Source organism: Epinephelus fuscoguttatus, linkage group LG11 (assembly GCF_011397635.1).
Source record: "Epinephelus fuscoguttatus linkage group LG11, E.fuscoguttatus.final_Chr_v1".
Lineage (NCBI taxonomy): Eukaryota > Metazoa > Chordata > Actinopteri > Perciformes > Serranidae > Epinephelus > Epinephelus fuscoguttatus.
Window position 1 is genome coordinate 10,094,961 of NC_064762.1, and position 22,331 is coordinate 10,117,291.

The window sequence follows — 22,331 nt, forward strand, 5'->3', positions numbered from 1 at the left end:
CCATCCCTGTAAGGACTCAGCTTTGAGAGGTTCAAATCAAAGTAAAATAAAGTGCAACAACTGACCCCGCTCTCCCCTACAGTACTTGACTGAAAGTACTTAGTTACTTTCCACCACTGTGTTTAAATGAGACCAGACTTCTTTAGGTTTTCCTAATTTAATGGGGAATAAAGTTCTGACCTGAAGATAAAGAAGTTTGTCTCACTGCTTTTATTTTGAAATTCCGGCCCTTCATTGTTTTTCCACCTTGACCGGAAGTGCATTGTTTCATCTGTTCCAGCTTGACTCCGCTTCGCCTCCGAGCCTCAAACTCTCCGCAGCTTCTCTCTGAGTGAAGCATCTTCACACCGCCGCCGCCGCCGGGGAGTCCGGATCAGTGAAGCGAACCCACCGGACCGGAGAGTCGCGCTCTGCCTCTCTGTCTCTGTCCGTCTCCCAACTTTGGAGACTTTTACGCGTCGGCCGGGCGCATTTTGGATTGTTCTCATTTGGAGTCTCAAAAGTTTCTGCGCGAGAAAAAAAACTTCAGACTCCCCAAAAAACTTCCCTCGGACTGAGGAGGGAGAATGATCCTGCAGGGGGACCAGCGGCCGCTCCAGTGAACACATGTGAGTCCTAATATTTATACTTTATATTTCTTTGTCACGGTGGTGATGGTGGTGTCTCCATCAGAACCAAGTGAACATCCTCATGAGGATGTTTGGTGCGTCTTTGCTCCAGCAGCAGATTTTATTCTTAATTTAATAAAATTAAAATGCGCAAAAGCAACAAGATGATAAAAGCATTTAGTGTCTGCAGTTTTCTTTCTCTGAGAGATGTTCCTCCTGCTCCTCCTGCTGCTCCTCAAACATCGCGCACATCTTCAGTGTTTGTTTCCAAGTTGATCCAAAGTGACGCGCAGCAGCTCGACAATGTGTTTCAGACATTTAACGCACAAATGAATTCATTAAAACTCTGAATTTAATTGTGAGCTTTTACACTTTAATTAACAAAAAAAAGTTTGTTTTTTGAAACTTTTCTGCTGAAGCCGCGTTTTCTCCCTTCCCACCTCTCCCAGTGCTCCCACCTCTCCCAGTGCTCCCAGGACGCGTTAATTGCAGAGTAAAAGTTGTGACTTTGTGCTTGAGCTGAACTTGTAGTTTAATTGGAGGGAGAGAGGAAAGAGAAGCAGAGATTCGTGTTCAGCGTCTTTTCTTTGTGACCTGAGAGCTGAACTCTGCCGGAGAAGGAGCAGAGGAGCTGTTTCCATGATGCTGTTGGCTGCAGCTTATAGCTGCTGCACATGTTTACAATCTGTGTCAGTGACATCACTGCTCTCTCGCTGCTCCTTCATATATCACTCACACAACTCTGCTGCGCAGATAACATCACAGATATCAGATAATCACAAACTGAGCATTTACAGTTCAGTGTTGGCTGCTGGTTGCATCACTTTCACACTAAGTTACTGAGTCATAATTACAGCTGGTTACTGTGATCGCAGTGACTCAGCAGAGTACTTCTGTAAATTACTGTATTTAACTGTAACTTCAGTTCATGTACATTTGATCCTGTGATTTATCAGTATGCTCCTGTAACATTACTATATTTAACAGGGTGGGGGAAATTGGTACAGCGCAGTATCCCAATATTTTTGTGTGGTAATATCCACCTCATCCTCACTGCGACCTCGTCACATGCCCACATTTGGTCATGGACTTTCCACGTCCACAGCCTGCTGGAATAATGAAATCCATTTCTTTTTCAGTCCACCAGAAACATTTTGCTGCAAAAAAAAAAAAAAGACGTGAGGTGAGATGAACAGACTGAAAACGTTATCTTATTCAGTACACTTTTTATGTGGGCAAAGTTTTCCTTTGGGGGACATGATTTGTGGCTGAAAAGAGGTAATAAATCACAATATGTTTTATCACAGTACTGAATGATATGAATCAACTGTAGAGTCACAGACTGCAGGGGGGAGCGATCCTTTAATAAAATCAGTATGTGAACATTTAAGGAACATTTAAGGAACATTTCGGAGAGATGAAGATACCTGTCGGGGAGTTATCATGTTGAACAGCTCATTAGAAGACGTTGGAAGTGTCCTCTACAGGGACGCCGGACTTTATCAAAGGCAGCGTTGTTGAAGGAGGACTCCGTCTCTGCCAGCTGTTACACAACCTGAGAGGTGATACGCCCACTAAACATGTTGTGGTCCCAGAAGGTGGACGACTGAACAAGATGTCTTTAAAAGGAGACGCGTGGTGACGTCAAATAACATCCTGCTGACAGGAAATGTGTGTGTGTGTGTGTGTGTGTGTGTGTGTGTGTGTGTGTGTGTGTGTGTGTGTGAGGGGGGTATCCCTGATACCTGAGGACAGTTGACAGGTGATAACATGGAATATATGGAAACTTTCTGAGAGTCAGAGGAATGTGATTTAATTAAAGTGAAGGGAGAGATCTGATCTCCACCTGCAGGTTGAGTTTGATCCTGATGACATTATTCTGAGGAGGAGGAGGAGGCATTCCCCTGATTGCCCCTGCAGTCAGTGAAAACATGCAGCAAGATGGAGAAACATAAAACTGCATGAGGTGAAATTATTGTTTTAAAATCCACCCTGTTTTTTGGCTGAAGCTCAAAGTGGAGCTGAAACAGAGACGAGCATGTTAACGTGTTGATGCAGTTGTGAGTCTGCAGGGATTAAATCCACTAACAAACACATGTTGGGTTCACAGGAAGGTGGATGGAGGGGTGGAGGTCCTGGGACAAAGGTTCGCCTCCGGCATGTTTAGGCTGCACAGACTCTTTGGTTTGAAAGAGATACAAAGGTTTTGGCAGCGCAGTCGCCAGAAAGAGGTTGATGTGGTACGTTTCTGTAAACCGTGAGTCTGTTACATTTGTACTCTTCATATGAGTCATATTAGCGTTTATAAAGTGATGTGCTATATGAGCTGACCTTTATCAGGAGGTGGAGGGGATGGTGGATGGTGTTACACCCAGGTGAGATACCTGCCAGGATTGTGCCATAAAAAGTTTTGTTTTTATGCCTCCGTGCCGGTGATAGCCGAGGACAGAGGCATTATGTTTTCAGGTTGTCTGTCCATCCATCCCATCCTTGTGAGCATGACATCTCAAGAATGTCTCATGGGAATATCTTCAAATTTGGCACAAACGTCCATTTCAACTTGAGGATGAAGTGATTAGATTTTGGTGGTCATAGGTCAAAAGTCAAGGTCGCTGTGACCTCATCTGTCTCATTCTTGTGAGCGTGATATTTCAAAAATACCTTAAGATTCTTCAAATTTGGCACAAACGTTTGCTCGGCCTCAGTGATTAACTGAATGGATTTCAGTAGTCAAAGGTCAAGGTCAGTGTGACCTTGTATCCCTCTTATTCTTGTGAACTCAATATGTCGAGAATGCCTTGAGAGAATTTTTCTAAATTTGGCACAAATGTTCAGCGATGAACTGAATAGATTTTGGTGGTCAAAGTTCGAAGGTCACTGTGACCTTGCCTCCCTCTCAATCTTGTGAATGTGATATCTCAAGAACATCTTGAGGGGATCTTTTCAATTTTGGCACAAACATCAACTTTGAGTCACATGCATTCTCGCTCCGACCTCGTCACATTGACGTTTTGGTCATACGATGTGCAAGGTACTCTGGGTGAGTTGGTTGTTGATGTTCCCTTATTTCAAAATACACTTATGTTTTCACAGGAAATTTAATGTTTGCATACAGTCTCTTTCAAAATAAAAGCACTAGATGGGTACAACAATAAACACGTGGTTGGGTTCAGGAAAAAAAACAATCTTACGGGACACGAACACCGCTCTCTTGGGTCAAAGTCAGTGTTTGTTGGACCCATCCACCACCCCTCCCATCCGCCCGCCCCATTCGGACTGTTACCGCCTTGACATTTGTCCTTGTCCCGCCACACCCCTGACACCGCCGAGCGCCATTAAACTATAGCGGCAACCACTGCGTATCATGCTGATGTTAAAGGACACCTTTCTCATTGGTTTCTGACGTCACATGTCACTGCCCAAGCACCGGATTTTGACGACTTTGAAGTGAGACCAGGCTCGTGAGTCAAGGATACATTGATTAGAATTTGGTGGTCGAAGGTCAAAGGTCACTGTGACCTCACAAATCAGGTTTTTGGCCATGCTTGAAGAATTAATAGATACTGAATTGGTGACTCTAATCTTGAAACTGTGCTGATTGTATAGATCTTCTGTGTGTGAAGCATCTATGTTTTCACTGACATGGATGGAGACTGTCAGAGACACGGGACTGGTGGGCGGAGTCATGCAACCACAGGGCGGTGATTCTAGTCCTAAGTTGCTGACACAGGAGGAGCTCACGCCACTGTTTACAGAACGTTATTGTTCATCAGTGTGGACGCTCACGTCTTTATCGTTCTCGGTGCGGACTTCTATTAAATTCTTCCAAACTGTATTTTGAGCACAGACGCACCCAAACATGCTGCTGCTTAGCTTTCATTATTCTGTCCCCATGTTGTGAGGGGGTGGAGGGGAGCAGGTTCATGTAAATACACTCACATTGTCGTTCACACAGATTTACAGCCACATGTTTGACAGGAAGTTTGGCTTCAGATTTGAAACCAGGGGGCTCAGTGTGGAGCTCAGACCTCCGCCAACGCCTCAGAGACGAGGGCAGAGTCCCATCACTTCTTCCTCCACCTCCACATCTGATTAGAGAGCAGCAGTTGACAGTGAGGCAGACTAATTACACCAACGCAGTGTAATCCATATGGATGACAAATCACAGACTCTGATCGTAATCTAAATGAAATAACTTCTGTTTAACTTCTGAGAGACGTTTCTAAGAATCAAAGAGATCAAAAACACGTCAGAACTGAAGCAGCAGTGGAAGGAGACAAGCAGGAGGGAGTGTGAAGGGCGCGAGGAACAGAACTGTTGTAACGACTCTGTCAAAGCTCTTTTTCTTGATTTAAAGGGGAATGTCAGAGTTTTTTGTTCTGGAGCTCTCAGCAGTGTGATGGTGTGATTGTGTGATCCAGCACTTGTGGGCCACAAAATGTCTGACTCGAGGCGGCTGCCGTCCAGCCCTGCAGACACATGAATCGCTCTCTTTATGTGGTCGTGTCCGCGGCCTTGTTCGCTGACCTCGCTCTGCTTGTCATTCACTCCCATTTCCATACTGCAGGCGGAGGCGGGAGGAGGGGAAACAAGGAAACAAGACGCACGAGTTGACAAAGAGGCGAGTTTTCTTTAATGTCAGGAGCTGCATGAATTTGCAGCGCTGGACGCGACGGAGCTGGACGATGAAATTAAATCGAGTCCTGTTCTCTCTGCTTTCCATATTTATGATGCGCTCGCTCAGAGTTCCCTTCAAATGTAAAGAGAGTAAAACTAGATTTAATCAAAAGCTCAGGGAGGCTCAAACTTCCCTCCTCAGTCCTCGTCTGCTTTTACTTTCCTCACCTCGTCCTGTTTTAATGTCAGTCTGACATGAGCTGAATAATTCATCAGTTTGATGAGCGAACGTACAGCTGACACTTTTTCACTCACACTCGGCTCATCTGTTGCTCCGCAGACAAACACTGATGACTTCAAACTTTCAGGACTTTAAGACCAAACTTTACTGCAGCAGGTCAGAACCTGTCATCACGTCTCTGGATGAAAGGATTAACGTGTTGAGCAGTGTCGGGCTCGTTACTCTGAAAAATATAATAGTCTTTTCAAAAGTAATATTTTAACTTTACTCATTACTCGCTGCCGACTAAAATCCAGTTTGGGTTGTTTAGCCAGTGCAGAGCTACAGCCCACCTCTGCAGCCGAGGAGTGCTCACCTTCGGTGGGGTGTATTTCCTGGAGCTTCATATTGTTGTGCTGTTGGTCGTAGTAGCTGAGGTGTTTCAGACCAGACGTTTGAGGACGTGCTTTTTGCAGTGGGAAGAGTTTTAGTGCGACTACCTGCAGCAGCAGAGTTCTTGTCATATTTCCTCCTGACAAAATCAAAGTAGTGGGAATATTTCCAGCTGCTGAGGTAACATCTCCAGCTAACTTGCTAACATGATAACAAAATAACAAGTTGTTTGGTTTTGGAGTAACTGTAATAATATCACTGAAATTTCATCAGTAATTAGTTACACTACTCGTTACTGGAATATTATTACAACACTGCTGCTGGTCTACTTGAAGTTCACCAAATCGGGAACTGCCCATTGGTTCGACAGCCCATTGTTCTGACCATATTAAAGTCATTGTTCCGAAGTCCGTTCCGAAATCATCATGATGCCCTGTGGTTAAGGTCTGGTTAGGTTTAGGCACAAAAAACACTTGGTTAGGGTCAGGAAAAGATCATGGTGTGGGTTAAAATGAAAAAGAAAGTGACAAACACATAAGCTGCCTTATGTGCTTCGCCTCAAGCCGGTCGCGGCGCACCATACGCCTGCCGCGAGCCGTTCAGCACCGCGGACAGTCGGACTAATGGGATGTCGAACCAATGGGCTGTCGAACCAATGACATGGACCCACCAAATCACAGCTGCCGTTCGTGTTTTATTATCAATCATTTCTAAATGAATTTGTTTTGAAGAGGTCAGAGTATTTTGTAATTTATATTTGATAAGGCCGATAAAAAGCAAATGTAATTTGCAACAAAATACTTTTGAGTGGAGTAATTTTGTATTTAAAGTACTCAAAATACTTTCTCCACAAATCAAAAAACAAAAATAACAAGCTACACATTCTTATAATATTGGATGTAACAATATTTTTTACTTATTTTTTTTAAAAAAAAATATTTTATCTATATGTTTTTTTTCAATGACCCAGTGGTCTGTTATACTGGACTGTGCATAACATAGGAAATTGTATGTTGTTGTGGTTGATGCCTGAGATGAGTATGCTACATATTAATTGCCTCACGTGGGATCAGTCAAGTTGTCTGAATCTAAATCTGAATCAGTAAATAATATTTTAGGGTAGCTTACATGTCCCTAGCTTTTTTTTCTCTTTTTCATTTGAAAAAGTTGAACACAGGGCTCCAAAGGCTCCGAGTTAGACAGCAAACAAGTTAACTAGCTCCAGTATCTTGCTGCTGTTTAGCTAGACCGTTGGTGGACAGTTCACAGCACAGCTAGACTAGACTTGCCAGGCATGCTGCTCACGTGGATGGACCCACACTACCAGTAGACTACCTTGCTGCTCACGTCTCCCAAGTTCAACAGATTGTCATGCGAAACTGTGAGAAAACAAGCGCAGATTTGCAATAGCTGCGACCAGATTTGCTACTGTCATTAATGGATGAATCATGGTTGTTCTTTCTGGCATAGTTACTTGTGGTCTCTAATTGCAGCATGTAAATTTTGAGCATTCTTGGTCAAGGACTTTTTGAGTTATTCACAAAAAGATTTGAATTGGTTAGTATAGTGCCACCTATGGACGAATCGTGGGCATTCTTTATGATGTAGTTACTCATGGTCTCTAGTTGCAGTGTGCAAATTTTGAGCATTTTTGGTCAAGGATTTATTGAGTTATTCAAGAAAAGCTTTGTGGACCAACTGACCAACCGACAGAGTGACCTATAGAGCTGCGGGTCGCTGCTAAAAAGAAAAAGAAAAAAAAGTATTTTCTGTATTTGAAAATAAAAAATACATGTATTTTATTTTGATATATTTATTTGAGGGGTATTTTGTATCAAAATACATTTTGATGTATTTTTGCCCCCTCCTCCCCCCCGTGTGTGATATCAACTCTGACCCTTTAGCGTCTTTATGAGACGCATCAGGCTTCAGCTAACTCCATGTCAACCCATCCTCAGCAGGACCTGAGACTTTTAATCAAGAGGCCGCAGTTTGTGTCCCGTGTGAAACCACAAGTCAGTGTTGTTTTAATGTAACGTTACACAATTCACATACGGTTGCTGCACACTCAGCACTCACGAGATATATTCATGTCATGTTACGTTACAAAAATAATGTAACTTTTTTTTTTTTTTAAACCTAACCACCAGGGCTGCACCAATATGGATTTTTGCAACTGATACGATCACCGATAATTTTATATTTTTGTGTATTACCTGTAGTTTGTGTCACCCGAGGGTCAGACAGCCCCAGCTCTGACTGAACCAAATCAAACTGACATCAGGCGCCGTCTCATCATCCCACAACAGACTAGCCTACAACTACCAAGTAGAATAGCGCTGCATCACATGGCGAGTGGTTATTAATAAGTTTGATAACACAGATGAACTCTGCTGCTGCTGATTAGCTCGTGCTAACACTCTGCAGACGGTCCTTCAGCGCTGTGTCTCACAGAGGTCTTGCGGTCTCAAATCGGTCGGTGCAATCCTGTTGTCTTCCTCTGGAGCTTGTTCTTCTTCTTCTCTGTGTTTACTGACGACTCACAAACCAAGATTAAAGGCACATGTAACTCCACCCACTGTGTCGGTGTGTAGATGCTGCCCTTGTTAAGTCAATGAAAGCAGTCTGGCTTCATATTATCTGCGCTATTTATTGGCTGTAATTTTAATTACCTGGATAATGCATGTTAATAATAATGTCCCATCATCGGCCTGACACATTTTGCATCCCTGCTAACCATGTGCAACTGTGATCGTCACGTGTTCAGCACAAAACTGCGAATTTTAGTAGTCGTATACGAGCTTTTCTGTCCTCTACCTGTAGGGGCGCTAATTTTGGAAACACTTCTATGACTTGTATTTGAGGGAATGAACATGTGGTGGTCTCATGAGTTGAAGGACTTGTTGTTGCTCTCCCTCCTTTGAAGCGTCCCTCTGTCGTCTGACTCACAGTGTGGAGCTGCCTGATGCTGTAACTCAGCGAGTCTTCGGGAGGAGTAGAGTTTGAGTTGTCGCTGTGTTGACTGTGATTTCTTCCTTCAACATCACACAGCTCTCAGCTCTGTGTTTTACAGTCTGCTGACGCTTAGATATGTCGAAGTCATCTCAGCCAGGTGACGACGAGCCAACGACAACACCAAACACAACATTTAGATCTGCTCCGCTGTGGTCTGGGTGGAAATGTGTTGAAGCAGAGGAGATTCTACACTGATGATGTCACTTTACTGCCTAGCAACGGCCTTATTTTCATGTTGTCTGGATACGGTGACCTCTGACCTTTGGCCCGCTAACTGCTAATGCTAATGTGGCTACATAATGTCAGTGTGGAGCTGCTCCTGAGCTTAAAGAGCTCCACACTGCTCACTGCTGGTACTGTGGGCTGCTTATTTGTCCCTAACTAATGTAGTGATGTATGAGTATTACGTAACGTCACAGAACACTAATTTGGCCCCACACCATCATGTGCATGTTGCACACAGTGATATACACTCACTCAGATTAACCCCTGTGCTCCCACACACACACACACACACAACAGGCCGGGCCCACAGCCACACAGATGAAACAATAGTGAACAACAAACATCCGCTCTACAACCAGAGCACATCCTGCTGCGACTCTGAATCAACATCATCTTCATTATTGTCATGCATCAGCACCCAGGAAATAATTATCTTACACACACACACACACACACACACACAGGCGGGGTTGCAGAGCCGTGCGCACACACACACGCACTGAGACGAGCACAGTTAAATTAAAAGTAATCAGTCAGTGGGAGGAGGTGATGGTGACCAGTGATGATTAACCTGTTGTAAGTACAATAGATACAAGTTAGGGTTTTATTTGTAAAAATATTATATCAGGAAATGTACAGTTTGCATACAGTCTCTTTCAAAATACAAGCGCTACATCAGTACAACACTGTGAGTTGACGCTTTTTTCCTTTGACGACACACACACTTGGTTGGGTTTAGGAAAAAAGAACAGGGTTTGACTTTACAATCTTACAGGAAGTGAACACCGGCCTCCTGGGTGAAAGTCGCTGGTTGGTGGACCCATTCTCCATTCCTCACGCCTACCCCACTTGGGGTCCGTCCCAAGTCTCTTAAATTACTGCTAGTTATCTTACCTAGCTGACTTTGCTAGCTGTTTAGCTCCTCCCACCCAGGAAAAACCGCGAGGAGCTAGCGCTAGGAGTGATGAGCGAGCATTGTCGGTTTAAGAGACATGAGACGTCCTTTCCACTGAAGCGTCACGTGAAGCGACATCCATTCCTGATGACGCCGGCACCGCTGGATCTGCTCCGTAAAGCAGCCAGCATCTGGTGTTACTATGGGTACATCCAAGTCGCATTATATTTGCTGACCAAAACAGTAACCCCCACCCCCCGCCGTCATGACTCTGGTCACACACTTTTGCATGCATTACCATTATTATTGAGTCATTTCTCAAAGTTTGTGCAATTAAAGAACGGTCTGTAGCCCTGCTATTCCACTGTCACTGTGATGAGCACTATCATTCAATTAACTCACCATCATCCAACATAGTCAGCGATTCATTGCAAAGAATGCGTGTAACGGGTACTTACTCTTGTACTGTTTCTCTGCCATCTCGTTCAAATGTGCCAGATGTAGAGGGCGGGTATTTATACGTCACGGCGTTCAGCTGAAAAATTGTTCCGGATAGAAAGCTCTCGACCGTCCTAGCTCGTAGCTGCTTACAGCTTGCTGCTAGCTCCTAGCGCTACCTCCTCGCTGCACAAATAAGAGACTTGGGACGGCTTAGAAGATGGCGGACCTCGAAGCAGTAGCAGTATAAAAATAAGAGACTTGGGATGGACCCTTGGACTTTCGCCGCCTTAACTTGCATTGGTGTCCTGCTGCGTTTCCCCCTGATGCCACCAGGCGCCATTAACAATAACAGCGACCGGCTGTGTATCATGCCGACATGAGACAGCTTTTTTTGTTGATGTCTGACGCTGGAAGCCACAGACTAAGTGCGAGTATTTGACGAGCCAACAGAAAATAAAATTAAAGCCAAAAAATTTACGTCACAAAACGTTAAAATGTCACCACCTTTAAACAGACAGCACTTTGATAATATGGAGCTGAAACTCACTCAGTGGGTGTCAGAGTTTTGGAAGCAACAACACAAGATGTCAGGGTATGTTTTATATATTGGCTGATGTCACAAAGGAAGAGCCAATCACCACCTCCGTCTGTCAGGCTCCTGTCTGCACACACACCTAATTCTCATCAGTCAGTAATCAGACACACACACACACACACCGAGGCAACACAGTGAACAGCTGAAGGTGAGCAGACGTCCATCATCCTTCCTTCACTGAGCTGGAGTCACATTAAACACAGAGTTTCAGTCAGACAGTAGAAACTGTGACTTATCTTCACATCACAGCCTCATCACGAACAAACTGTGTCCTCAGTACCTTTTCTCTGGACTGAGCACTGAAGCCAAGCATGACAGTGACCTTATACTGGGAACCAGACTGGTGCTAATGAGCTCTGGTTTCCACTTGTAGCCTCATTTCCACTGCTGGACCTTAACAAGCACTAACCTGCAGCTCCTCATCATGTGAAGCTTTAAAGAGCTGTGAGCTTCCTCCTCCTGTTTCCACTCAACTCTCCTCCAGGTTATTTTCTGTCACGCTGAGCTTGTGTGAATCTCGGCTCCCTGCTGAGGCGGCTCGTACTGATCAGTAGGTTAAACTGCCGCCAGGGCAACACGTCGCTGTTTGCTCTGTTGTGTTAAAGTGAAGGCTTTCCTTCTCTGTGCGACTGCAGCAGTAACATGGAACCTGTCATGGTTGTTGTGACGTCACTTCTGCAAAACGCTGGATCAGATTAAATGATAACATTTTAAAAAGGACGCAACAGCGTGATGTGGTAGAGGCACAGAAGGAGAAAGTCACTGTTCGTTGTACAGTCAGTGATGGTTTCTTTTAACCATTGTTGCCGTACAGTAAGGCTGGGGTAGGCAGGGTCCTGCAGCTCTCCCCTCTCAGTCCTAAGCCCCTCCCACCAGACGACCAGGGTTATGTGCAGGCGTCACAGTAGCTCGGTGTTTCCCATGCACTGCTTTATTTCAACCTCGAGGTCTCTCTCTGTTTAGCAGACCACAGATGAGACAAGAATTAGCTGCTAGCTACGCTCTGGTGGCTCCGCCTTGTTCCCCACCGCCGTGGACTGTTTCCCCGGGAGGAGAGTGGGCGGCAGCAACACAAAGTTTGCTGATCTGGCGAGGAGTCGGGGCTATCCGGCCCCTGGAGCTGGGGTGCACTTGACGTGCTGCCCGCTCTCTTCTTGGCGAGATGGTCTGAAGCGGCGGGGAGTGAGGCGGAGGACTCACTGTGATTTTAGGGCTCTTGCTAACATAGGCTACATCATCTTGAGCCTTTAGCTCTGGGGTGCAGAAGGTTGAAATATTACCAACGTTTTCTCTCCATCTCTGAAACACATTGCTGATATTGAGACGTTTTATTCAGTTTATTTTCAGACTGAGACTCTGTTTTTGATAAGTCCGTCTTCCTTTGTTGAGTTGGACTGAATCAGGCTTTCACCATCTGAAGGGACATGCATTTGCAGAACACCGAATAGAGTGTGCCAGGGCTGACGTCAAAACCCGGAAGTTTAGCATCGCGCTGGTTCCGGGAAGAGAAAGTGAATGTGATTTTTGCATTGCGTTTTGGATTATGTCAGAAAATAAGCTCTGTGGCTAACACAAGTTTATGATGCTTACAGGTTTTGTTCAGTGAGATAATCTTCACATATGAACACCTTTCATACCGCATTTGAAGCTTAAATGCGATCGCCAGAAGTAAAAAGCTAACGTTAGGCTTTAACAGACTACATGACTACTCCACGGTTGCATGACTCTGGACGTCACCGCCACTAAGCTTTCAACTGATTTCGGCCGCTTTATTTTAAAAACATTGTATAATGGGGAAATCGGACTGTTTAAGCTAAATAAGAAGCTGTAATGGCGGACTGCCAGCACTCTCGCCTGTTCGGGGGTGATGACGTTTACTGTCCCCGACAGGGTTTGTAGAGCTATTGAGCAACTTGTTAGCAACCGCCTTTTTTACAACACGTAAAAGCTTCATATTCACTTTTTACTGACGTGTTTTATGTCGTAGAACAAAACCTGAAACCCGCTTAAGCTTTTGTTAACCACAGACCTTATTTGAGGCATTTTACCAAAATCCCATTCAAAAAACGTATTGACTTTTAGACGAGAGAACCGGAAGTGCTAAAAGTGCTAACGGAGTTCCAGATTTACTGGCATGCTCTATAGGGATGTCCTCTCTGTGAAACGTCCCGTGATTCAACCCAGTCTCACTCTGACGTACTGGCACTAACTCCCAGGGATACTGAGCTGTCTTGAGCAGCACCAGAGTTTAGCCTCAGTAACTCGTCCCCAAAGTGACGGAGAGCTGTGGAACTGAAAGCAGAACCTGTGAGAATGGACACATGTTGTTCAGTGACAGACAGACAGGAGGATTATGGGCCACGTTATCTCTCACCAGTCTTCAGACAAACTGCAGAACTCCGAATGTTTTTGGGGCGTCGGCCTCTAAAATCCCCCCGAGGCTGTTCTGTGAAAGAGAGGTGGTTTTCAGGTCTTTGAGTCCCAGAAGACAAACTTCAGCAGCTGCGTTGAGCAACAGCAACGATGTGTTGAGATAAAACACAGTTTGTTATTCTTCACCAAACACATGGAAATTTATCCGCCAGATATAATAAACATGGAAACACGGACGGTGATTTCTCCCACTGAGCTTGTCTTCACAGGCTGATACAGACACTGGGGTTTAAAACAAGATCAATAACCTTTAAATTCTGCTATTTTTTACCAACATTTTCGGTTTTATTTATTTATCTATTCTATCTAGTTTACAGTAACCTAGGATTGATAACTGTGATGTGTGTGTGTGTTTGGACTGTAAACGTGCGTGTATATGTGGGAAGGCAGATTTTACATTTATTACGTTACAGATGCAGAAGTTGTTGCAGCTCTACACGTTCCAGGACTCAGGATGAATAAACATAATCAATAACAACGTGATATTAACAGCAGGACGATGTGTCGAGGCCAAACTGAGCGTTTCCGTGTGCTGAGTTGTGATCTGTTAATGAACTTGAACCATTGAAAGCTTCCACACTTATGACGACTCGTCTCATTAGCAGCTCAAGTGTCTCCTAACATTATCATCACCTGATGGAGCAATCTGATTGGCTCTCTGGGGATTAGCATCCGAGCTGAAGGCGTAAACACACACACGCTCAGAGACATATTTTCATTCAGAACACACACCCTGATCAACATGATTCATACGTACAAAACTTTGTCACCCCAGTAACGGCAGCTGTTTATGAGATAAATGTCTTAAACGGTGGTTTGTATCAGTGTGAGCGTGTTAGCATTAGCATTTAGCTTAATGTTCAGTGTTTTCTGATCTGTAGGATGTTTCTGTGTCTGTCCCCACTCTGGACATGTGGGGCAGTTTGAGGGTTGTTGTTGTTGTTTGTGTTGATTTTGTTGGAAAAAAAACATTCATTTTTTTGCAGAAATGATCAGCTTGGATGTCAAAGTGCAACTCTTTGCCTCAGAGTGGTCGAGGAACCTGACAGATGTTAAACAGCTGAGCCTTTAAGGTTTTGCGGTGGTCACGTGTGTGTCAGTGTGTGTATTTAGGAATCAGTGTTTGTCCCGGTGATGCTCTTTAGTGTCAACAAGCTAAATCACACACTCGTCTCAATATGAAAAGTATGTCGATGGCTGCTGTGAAAACCAACGTTCACATTGTTCTGTGTTTTACTGACCGATGTCCCTCTGTGTTCCTGCAGGGAGTCCTGTACAGGCGGAGGAGGAGGAGGAGGAGGAAGGTGGAGGCTCCGTCATGTTGTCCCAGTCGTGCTGCTGTGGATGAGTCTGCACAGACACGGTAGGATCCAGCTCGCTCTTTGCTTCTCATCAGAACAGGAAGTGTCAGGATGGATGGATTCAGTCTTTAACTGATCAGACTGAAGGAGTTAAATTAAAAACAAGTTGCTCTCACAGCTGTGAAACTCAGAAACTTTTCTCTCCCCTGACCTACATTAAATCTGCATCACACCGACATCTTATGCGTCAGCTTTTACACACATGAAGAGCCTCGAACACAGAGCTTCAGCTGGAACCAAACTCTGACCGAGAGGTTTAAGTTTAGCACACGTTAAGGGTACGCCAGCGTTTCACGTTGCTAATATTACAGCTCGTTCTGCAGCTTTGAGCTGACATGTCTCAGTTGAACACTTGAAGTGACCCTCAGGAGACATAAATGAAAAGTTCTGGAAACATTCACCAGTTGGTCTGCAGTCACTTCCTCCTCAGCCTCTTTCTAAAACACATCAACGACCAGAAATCTACGGTGGCTGAGACGTTTCAAACAAATTGCGGATCAAGGACGCTTTGCAAATTCAAAAAACACCAGCGTGTTAACAGACAACACAAATGCCAAAGTCACAACGTAAGAGAGTGTCGACTGATGTTGACAGTGCGACAGGCCGACCAGTTTTAAATTAATATGATTCATCTTTGTGTACTCACAGCAGGCTGTTATGAAGCCAGCTATGCATCACATCATTTAGCCAACAGTCAGTCAGATGAGTGTAACCTGAGCTGCAGCTGTGTGTGGACACACTGATCCTTTTTCATAAATTTAAAAAAATATAAAGACATTGACGAACAATCACACTGTGATAAAAATCATCTTCTCAAACAAACTCTGGTCTCCACATGTGTAGGTGATAATAATCAACTTTTATATTTGTGTTATTTCCATCTGTCCCATTCTTGTGAACATGATATCTCAAGAGCAGGGCAGTGGTTAGTGTCGTCGCCTCACAGTAAGAGGGTTCCTCCTTTGAACCCAGGGTGGGGAGCCCTGCTGTGTGGAGTCTGCATGTTCTCCCCGTGTCAGTGTGGGTTTCCTCCAGGTGCTCCCACATGTTCTCCCCGTGTCAGCGTGGGTTTCCTCCAGGTGCTCCAGCTTCCTCCCACAGTCCAAAGACTTGGTTCATTCAGAACTTCTCAGCCATCATAGATATCCAGCATATTTCTGTAGATGTGACGAACGAGGCCGCAGGAAGAAGAAAACAAACACACCTTTAAACATCCCGTGTTCCTGCAGTAGATTCATCCACAGCGCCCACCACAGTGTCGGGGAACTGTCACAGCTCCTGCACAGACAAGAAGGGTCCTCACAACTATAGTGTTAATGTGTTGGTGGTGGTTTGTCATATTGCACAAGACACACACACACACTCCCAACCCCCATTAATCACCATCCCACAGTCTCTCAGAGCTACAAATGACTCGAGTGCCGCAGAAATCAATTACAATTTATGGTGAGAACATTTCTGAGGAAATAAACAGCTGTGGGAGCAAATCAACAAAACTGCAAAACGAAATACGCCTTTCACAAAACTGGGCTTCAGTCAGATGATGAGTGGAGCTGTGAGTGAATTATTAGAATGATTTTAGTGTGTAAAGTAAAGTCCATTTTCACCAGTCATATTATCTGCAGAGATACTCAGACATTTCATACTCTAATTAAATTTGATTCTGAATGAGAGCAAAGTGGCTGCGAGGCTTTAAAGGCCCACAATGAGCCTGTAATGATTATTATAATTATGTCATTGCAACTGTGAGATGCAGGAGGTTGAATGCTCCGACTACAACTGTGCTTTTAAAGACAAAATATATGAATATTTTGAGTGGTGATTAAATTTAAGAATTACCTCGCACTTAAAAGAGAAGTGCTGCCTTTCATTTAAGTTTGAGATGTTTTAAAGTTAGAGTATGTGAACATAGTTTTGTTATATTTCTGTTTGCATGTTTTATTTTCATGTCATTCATGTTTAATTTTCATGATTTCATGATGTTTTCCTGCTGTTAGATGAAAAACTTGTGTTTCAGACTTGAGTAGAAAGTTGAGTTGAGTTTTGTGTCGGTGGTTCTCTCATGAAAAATTCATTGACGACTTGAAAACCATTCTGTTAAAAAAGCCCTTTGTGAAAACATGGGAACAGCAGAGTTCTCAGAGATGCAGCGTTTTTCATCTGACAGCAGTGATTTATATGATTTCCATCTTTCATTTGTGTCTTTTCTTCCTCCCATGTTTCCATCTTCCATACACTTGTTTCCTCTTCGCTTCATCCCACTGCTGTCTTTTGGGTTTTTTTCCACTCATATTTTCCATCCCTGCGACCGAGCTTGCCTCGCTCTCCTCATGTCATGTGCTTCCATTAACAAAACCGCTCGTCATGTTGCAGAAAAAGTCACGACTCATTTCATGAAACCTGCAGTCAGATATAATTTCCATCTGGTTTCTTCTGTCAGTGTTGTGAAGTGCTTTTATTTTGGAGGTGCGCTGAATCTCCAGCAGGAATCACGCTTTGATTCATTTCTTTTAAACACTGTCAGAAATTCATCTTCAGCTTCTGTCGTCACAGTTTTACATTTATTAACATCATAGATCCAAAAATACTGCAGCTGAGTGTGTTGGTGACGAGTCGAGTTTAATATTTGTAGATTTAGTTTTTTTGTTTGTTTTGTGATTAAATGTAAAGACTGCAATGCCAAAATTAGTTTCTTATGATTAACATTTAAATTTGCATTTGGAGGTATGTGACAAATATCTGCTGATCTCTGAAAGTTCTCCCTGATGTTTGTCTCTCATCCAAATGTCCAGCAACGTGTTAGAAAACCTCCAGTTTTAATATTTCATGTCACCACGGTGACGACCTGGGGGTGATTCATATTCAGTCATTCCATCAGCTGATCGATAAAATGTTCATTCAGTCATTAACTTATTTATTAGGCTGTTTATTAACTGTTGTTTCTGATGCTTCATTTGTTCGTTGGATTGTTCTCATATTCCAGTTGGTCATTTGATTGATTGATTGATTGATCATTTATTCTTTGGTGTTCATTTGTTCGATTGAGTGAATGACCATTACATCAGACACTCATATATACACTCATATAGCTTGTATTTTTGATCACTTGAGTGTTTGTTTGTTTGTTTAATCGATCACTTTTAGGTCTGATAGATTGATTTTGCATTTGTTGAAATAATCAATTTTTCACTCGATTGGTCGTTCGTTTTGTTGCTTTGCTTGTTTGTTTATTCAGTAGTTTTTTTGATTGATCATTTATTGTTTGTTTGATTCATCACATCCATTAATTGGGCAGATATGTGTTTGTTTGCTTATTCATTCATTCAGGAAAATTTAAACCGTGTGTGTGTGTGTGTGTGTGTGTGTGTGTGTGTGTGGCAGGGTGGTGCTGACATACTGATGATGTCACAGTGGTGTCAGTGTGGTCCATGGTTTTGCCCCCATGTCCCCAAAAAAACCACTAATTAAATTACTGAAGCTGATTCGGTTCCTGACTGCAAGTTTTGACAAAGGTTTGAAAGGAGCCAGCTGTTTGTCTCTCTGTATGTGGACACCTGAGCATTTCCTCCACGCAAGGTCCGGCATTGATGTTGGTTTCCAGCTCTGCCTCCTGTCGGATGGTTGAGGTCAGAACTCCGTGCAGACTAGTGAAGTTCTTCTAAACCAAACTGAAAGAACATTTTCTTTGTGGAACCTTTCAGAGACAAACACAAACTTGGGACAGGGGTGTTTCAGCCAATTCTCACTCCCAAGGCATCAAATGCAGCCGCTTTGTCACGACTCTCGGCATGTGATATCAATGCTGAAAGCAGCGTCTATATGAGACACAATGACTTGTCAACTAACTCCAATGTAAACCCATCTGAGGCAACAGTTGCTGCTGAGAGCAACTAACACAGTTGCAATGTTTGCAAAGGACGGGTTGGAGGGACGGTGCACAGGTCAAACAAAACCAAACCTTCAGTCGGGAGAATGCAGGTCATGACCCGTGCGAATCCGAAAGTCAGTGTTGTTTTATTGTGATGTTAGCTACTTCGTGTACAGTCGTGTACTGACATCACTCAGGTGTCATATTTATATCACGTCACAGACTTATTTTAACCCTCTGAAAACAGACCTCCCGCTGCTTGTTGCTTCCATGATCCTCTTTAACATCAATCTAAAAGTTTCTGGTTGTCTGCTTGCGATGATGTCATTATGTTTTGCTACAAACAGTCCAACAGATGGTGAAAACATGCAGTGACGCCACAGTGTTGTCCCGTCATGGCCACAGGAGATTGTTGTCTGCATGATCCTGATTAAAATTGATCTAAAATAAGAACTGTAATACCTACAGCGCTCTTTTTTGCAGCAGCCGAAAGGTGATAGTTCTGTCTTTTGCGCCATCATGTTCGCCTACAATGACATCATTACGTTATGATGCAAGTGGTACAAAAGATGGTGATAAAGTGTGGTGGTGCCAGGGCAGCGGAGATGCATGAAGACATCACTGTAGCAGAGTTCAAAGGGTTAACCCACAACATGATCTTTTTTGTAATCGAGTAGTTTTGTTGCCCAAACCTGACTGCAGCCGTTTTACATTGAACACAGTGCGTTTAGCTCTGTGGCCTTTGTGTCCCTACAAGACGCAGAGGGGACGTTACGATTCAACCTGGAATGAGAATGTGTTGGGTGTCCACATACTTCTGGCCACATGGTATATTAGATAAGACACAGAGGACAGAGACAGAAGGCGGAGACATTACTGGCTGTAGATGTTTTTCCACGTTCAAGCCGATAACTCATTAAAATGAAAAATTAAAACTCGAACAGAGAGCGAGAGAAGAGTGTGTGTGTGTGTGTGTGTGTGTGTGTGTGTGTGAGAGTCTTTAATGTATTTTCCATACCCTACCAGCAGCCTCAGGCCAAACCAAGCGGTTCACACACACTCGTAAAGTTCCCAGCAGTACGAAACCACAGCGCACACACTCTCTCTCTCTCACACACACATACACACACACTTCTGGTGAGGAGAACACAGCCCACATGTGTGTGTGCTGCTGACCAGTAGATAAACTGAAGGTCTGAACAGAACGAGGACAGGAAACTGTAAATGTCTCAGTGGTGAAGGACGACAGAGACGCAGGAACTTCAGTCTCTTCATACGAACGTTCTGTTCGTCCACTCTCAGACCGCAGAGCGCCGTCCTGTGTGGTGGCTGGTGTGTATTTGTGTTGATGACGGTTGGCGGTCGGATCGCTCTGACAGATGAAGGTAGTCTGTGGTAAATAAAATGAACGTACAGATTCAGTCTGATCCCACAGTGTAAGTGTGAACGTGTGGTCTGGTCATTAAGCTCTCGTCTTATATTTACTGGCTCCATGTGAACCTCGTGATTTCTGCCTGTAAACAGATGAAATATCATTTAATGAGCTTCAGATTGTAACAGTGAAGAAGGAGAGCTGCAGGTCGGCACAGTGTATGTTCAGATTTCTGTTTTTATGCTTCCATGACGGTGATAGCCTGTGTTCAGGTTGTCTGTCTGTCCTATTCTCAATAACGTCCAGAGGGAATTTCTTAAAATTTGGCAATATGTCAAGAAACTCAAGCAAGTTCAGTTGCCTATAGTAAAGCACTTATGATTCAGTTTTGGCACAAGCGTTCACTTGGACTTAACACTGAACTCGTAACGTCATTTGTGGGGTACAGATTCGTAGGATAGTATATGGACCATTCTATGAGAATACATTGCAACCATAAACTGATTAAACTTTGGTGGTAGAAGGTGAAAGGTCAAGGCCACTGTGACCTTGTTTGTACCTCGTCAGTGCGATATGTCGAGAACACCTCGAGGGAATTTCTTCAAATGTGGCTCAAATGTCCACTTAGTCTCAACAAAGAATTGATTCGAATTTGGTAGTCAAAGGTCAAGGTGTCTGTGACCGTGGGTCTGCTTCATTTTCGTGAATGCAATCTCTCAGGAACACCTTTGGGGAATTACCTCAAATTTGGCACAAACATCAAGCTCTTTTTGTATGTTTTCCTACAAAAAGCAGTGCACCCAAATTCCTACATATACCACATATTTAACACATTTTCTGCAATCACGCATCCGTCTTACTCTTGTGAACACAATACGTCCTGAAGGCCTTGAGGGAGTTTTTACAAATTTGGCACGAACGTCTATTTGGACTCAACAATGAACTGATTAGATGTTGGTGATCAAAGGTCACTGTGACCTTGTCTGTCTGATTCTTGTTAACATGATATCTCAAGAGCCCCAAGGGGGAATGTCTTTAAATTTGGTTCAAACATCCACTTGACCTTATTAGACTTTGGTTGTCGAAGGTCAAGATCACTGTGACCTTGTGTCCACCTCATTTTTGTGAACATGATATTTCAAAAACTTCTTGAGGGAACTGCCTCAAATTTGGCACATACATCCACTTGGACTCAACAATAAACTGATTAAATTTTGGTGGAAGACGGTGAAAAGTCATTCTATTCTAGTTCGAAGTTGAGCTTTATAATCTGGACAGCTGATATAACTAAACTAAAGACGTCTAAAGGTTGTCAGTGGATCTTTTTTGGCATATTTGTGTGCATATATAATGCTACACTCACATGGACTCAGGCAGAAGGTTGATGGAAGACAAACACGCCTTATGGATGACACAGAAAAACAAAGACCACAGTCCGATAGAACAGCATGACGGTGACATCACTAGAGGGAGAATAATTATAAGCACATCACGTCAGTGCAAGGCTATCAAACAGTGTCTCCTGAGGAACAGAGTAATACCTGTACACTTACTCCATGCCACACAACATTACTGAAGACTGTGTTTTGATCCTATTTGGGTCTTGATGAAAAGTTGAAACCACACCTATATTTATATGTCAAGCACACCAACAGGCTGACAAGCTCCATGATGGCAGGTGTGGTTAACCATCTAAACCACTCAGGGTGGGTAAACAGTTGACAATCAACAGTGATGGTAAGAGGCACTTTATCTCCACACGGACGATAATTTATCTCATCAAACGTCCATGTGGTTTAGCCTATGTCAGACACAAACAGCAGTAAAACCAAGATGGCAGAACCCAGGAGCTGCATCCAGAACCTGGATCAATACAACCCGGTGGCAGTGCAACTATTTACCTCAAATTTACCTGAGTGCAGAGCTGATCTTCTCCCAGACGTGGTTTTGTAAGTGTGTATTAGGCCAAAAATGGTGTCTGTGGGACAGATGTGACGCTCTGGCAGCTCTGCACTAACATGATCAACTTCCCCCCCCATATTTATCACACACTGATATTTACTGAAGAAGGAAAGATATCTGTCGGCTGTGGTTGGTTGGTCCATGTCACATGACATTCTATGCACGCAGCATTGCACCCTGTAAAATAGGTGCTTGGGAATATGTGCACACCGTGAGGACATTGCTCTGATGCATTCAAAACAATGAGTTTGAGGGCACAAAAAACGCAGCATGTGTACGGCCTCTAATAAAATAAATAAAATAAACTATAAACTATAAAATAAAAT

General features: G+C 43.6%; 1 protein-coding gene across 2 annotated transcripts in view; it reads left to right on the top strand.

Annotated features, from left to right (window-relative positions):
* Positions 1-291: 291 nt before the first annotated feature.
* The window catches only part of adgrg6 (adhesion G protein-coupled receptor G6), a 144,533-nt gene continuing 122,493 nt past the window's right edge, over positions 292-22,331 (top strand). For both annotated transcript variants that reach the window (XM_049590102.1, XM_049590103.1), the window contains exons 1-2: positions 292-608; positions 14,708-14,805. In XM_049590102.1, coding sequence (XP_049446059.1) covers positions 607-608; positions 14,708-14,805 — 100 coding nt within the window. In that variant the 5' untranslated portion in view covers positions 292-606. The remainder of the gene's footprint in view (positions 609-14,707; positions 14,806-22,331) is intronic.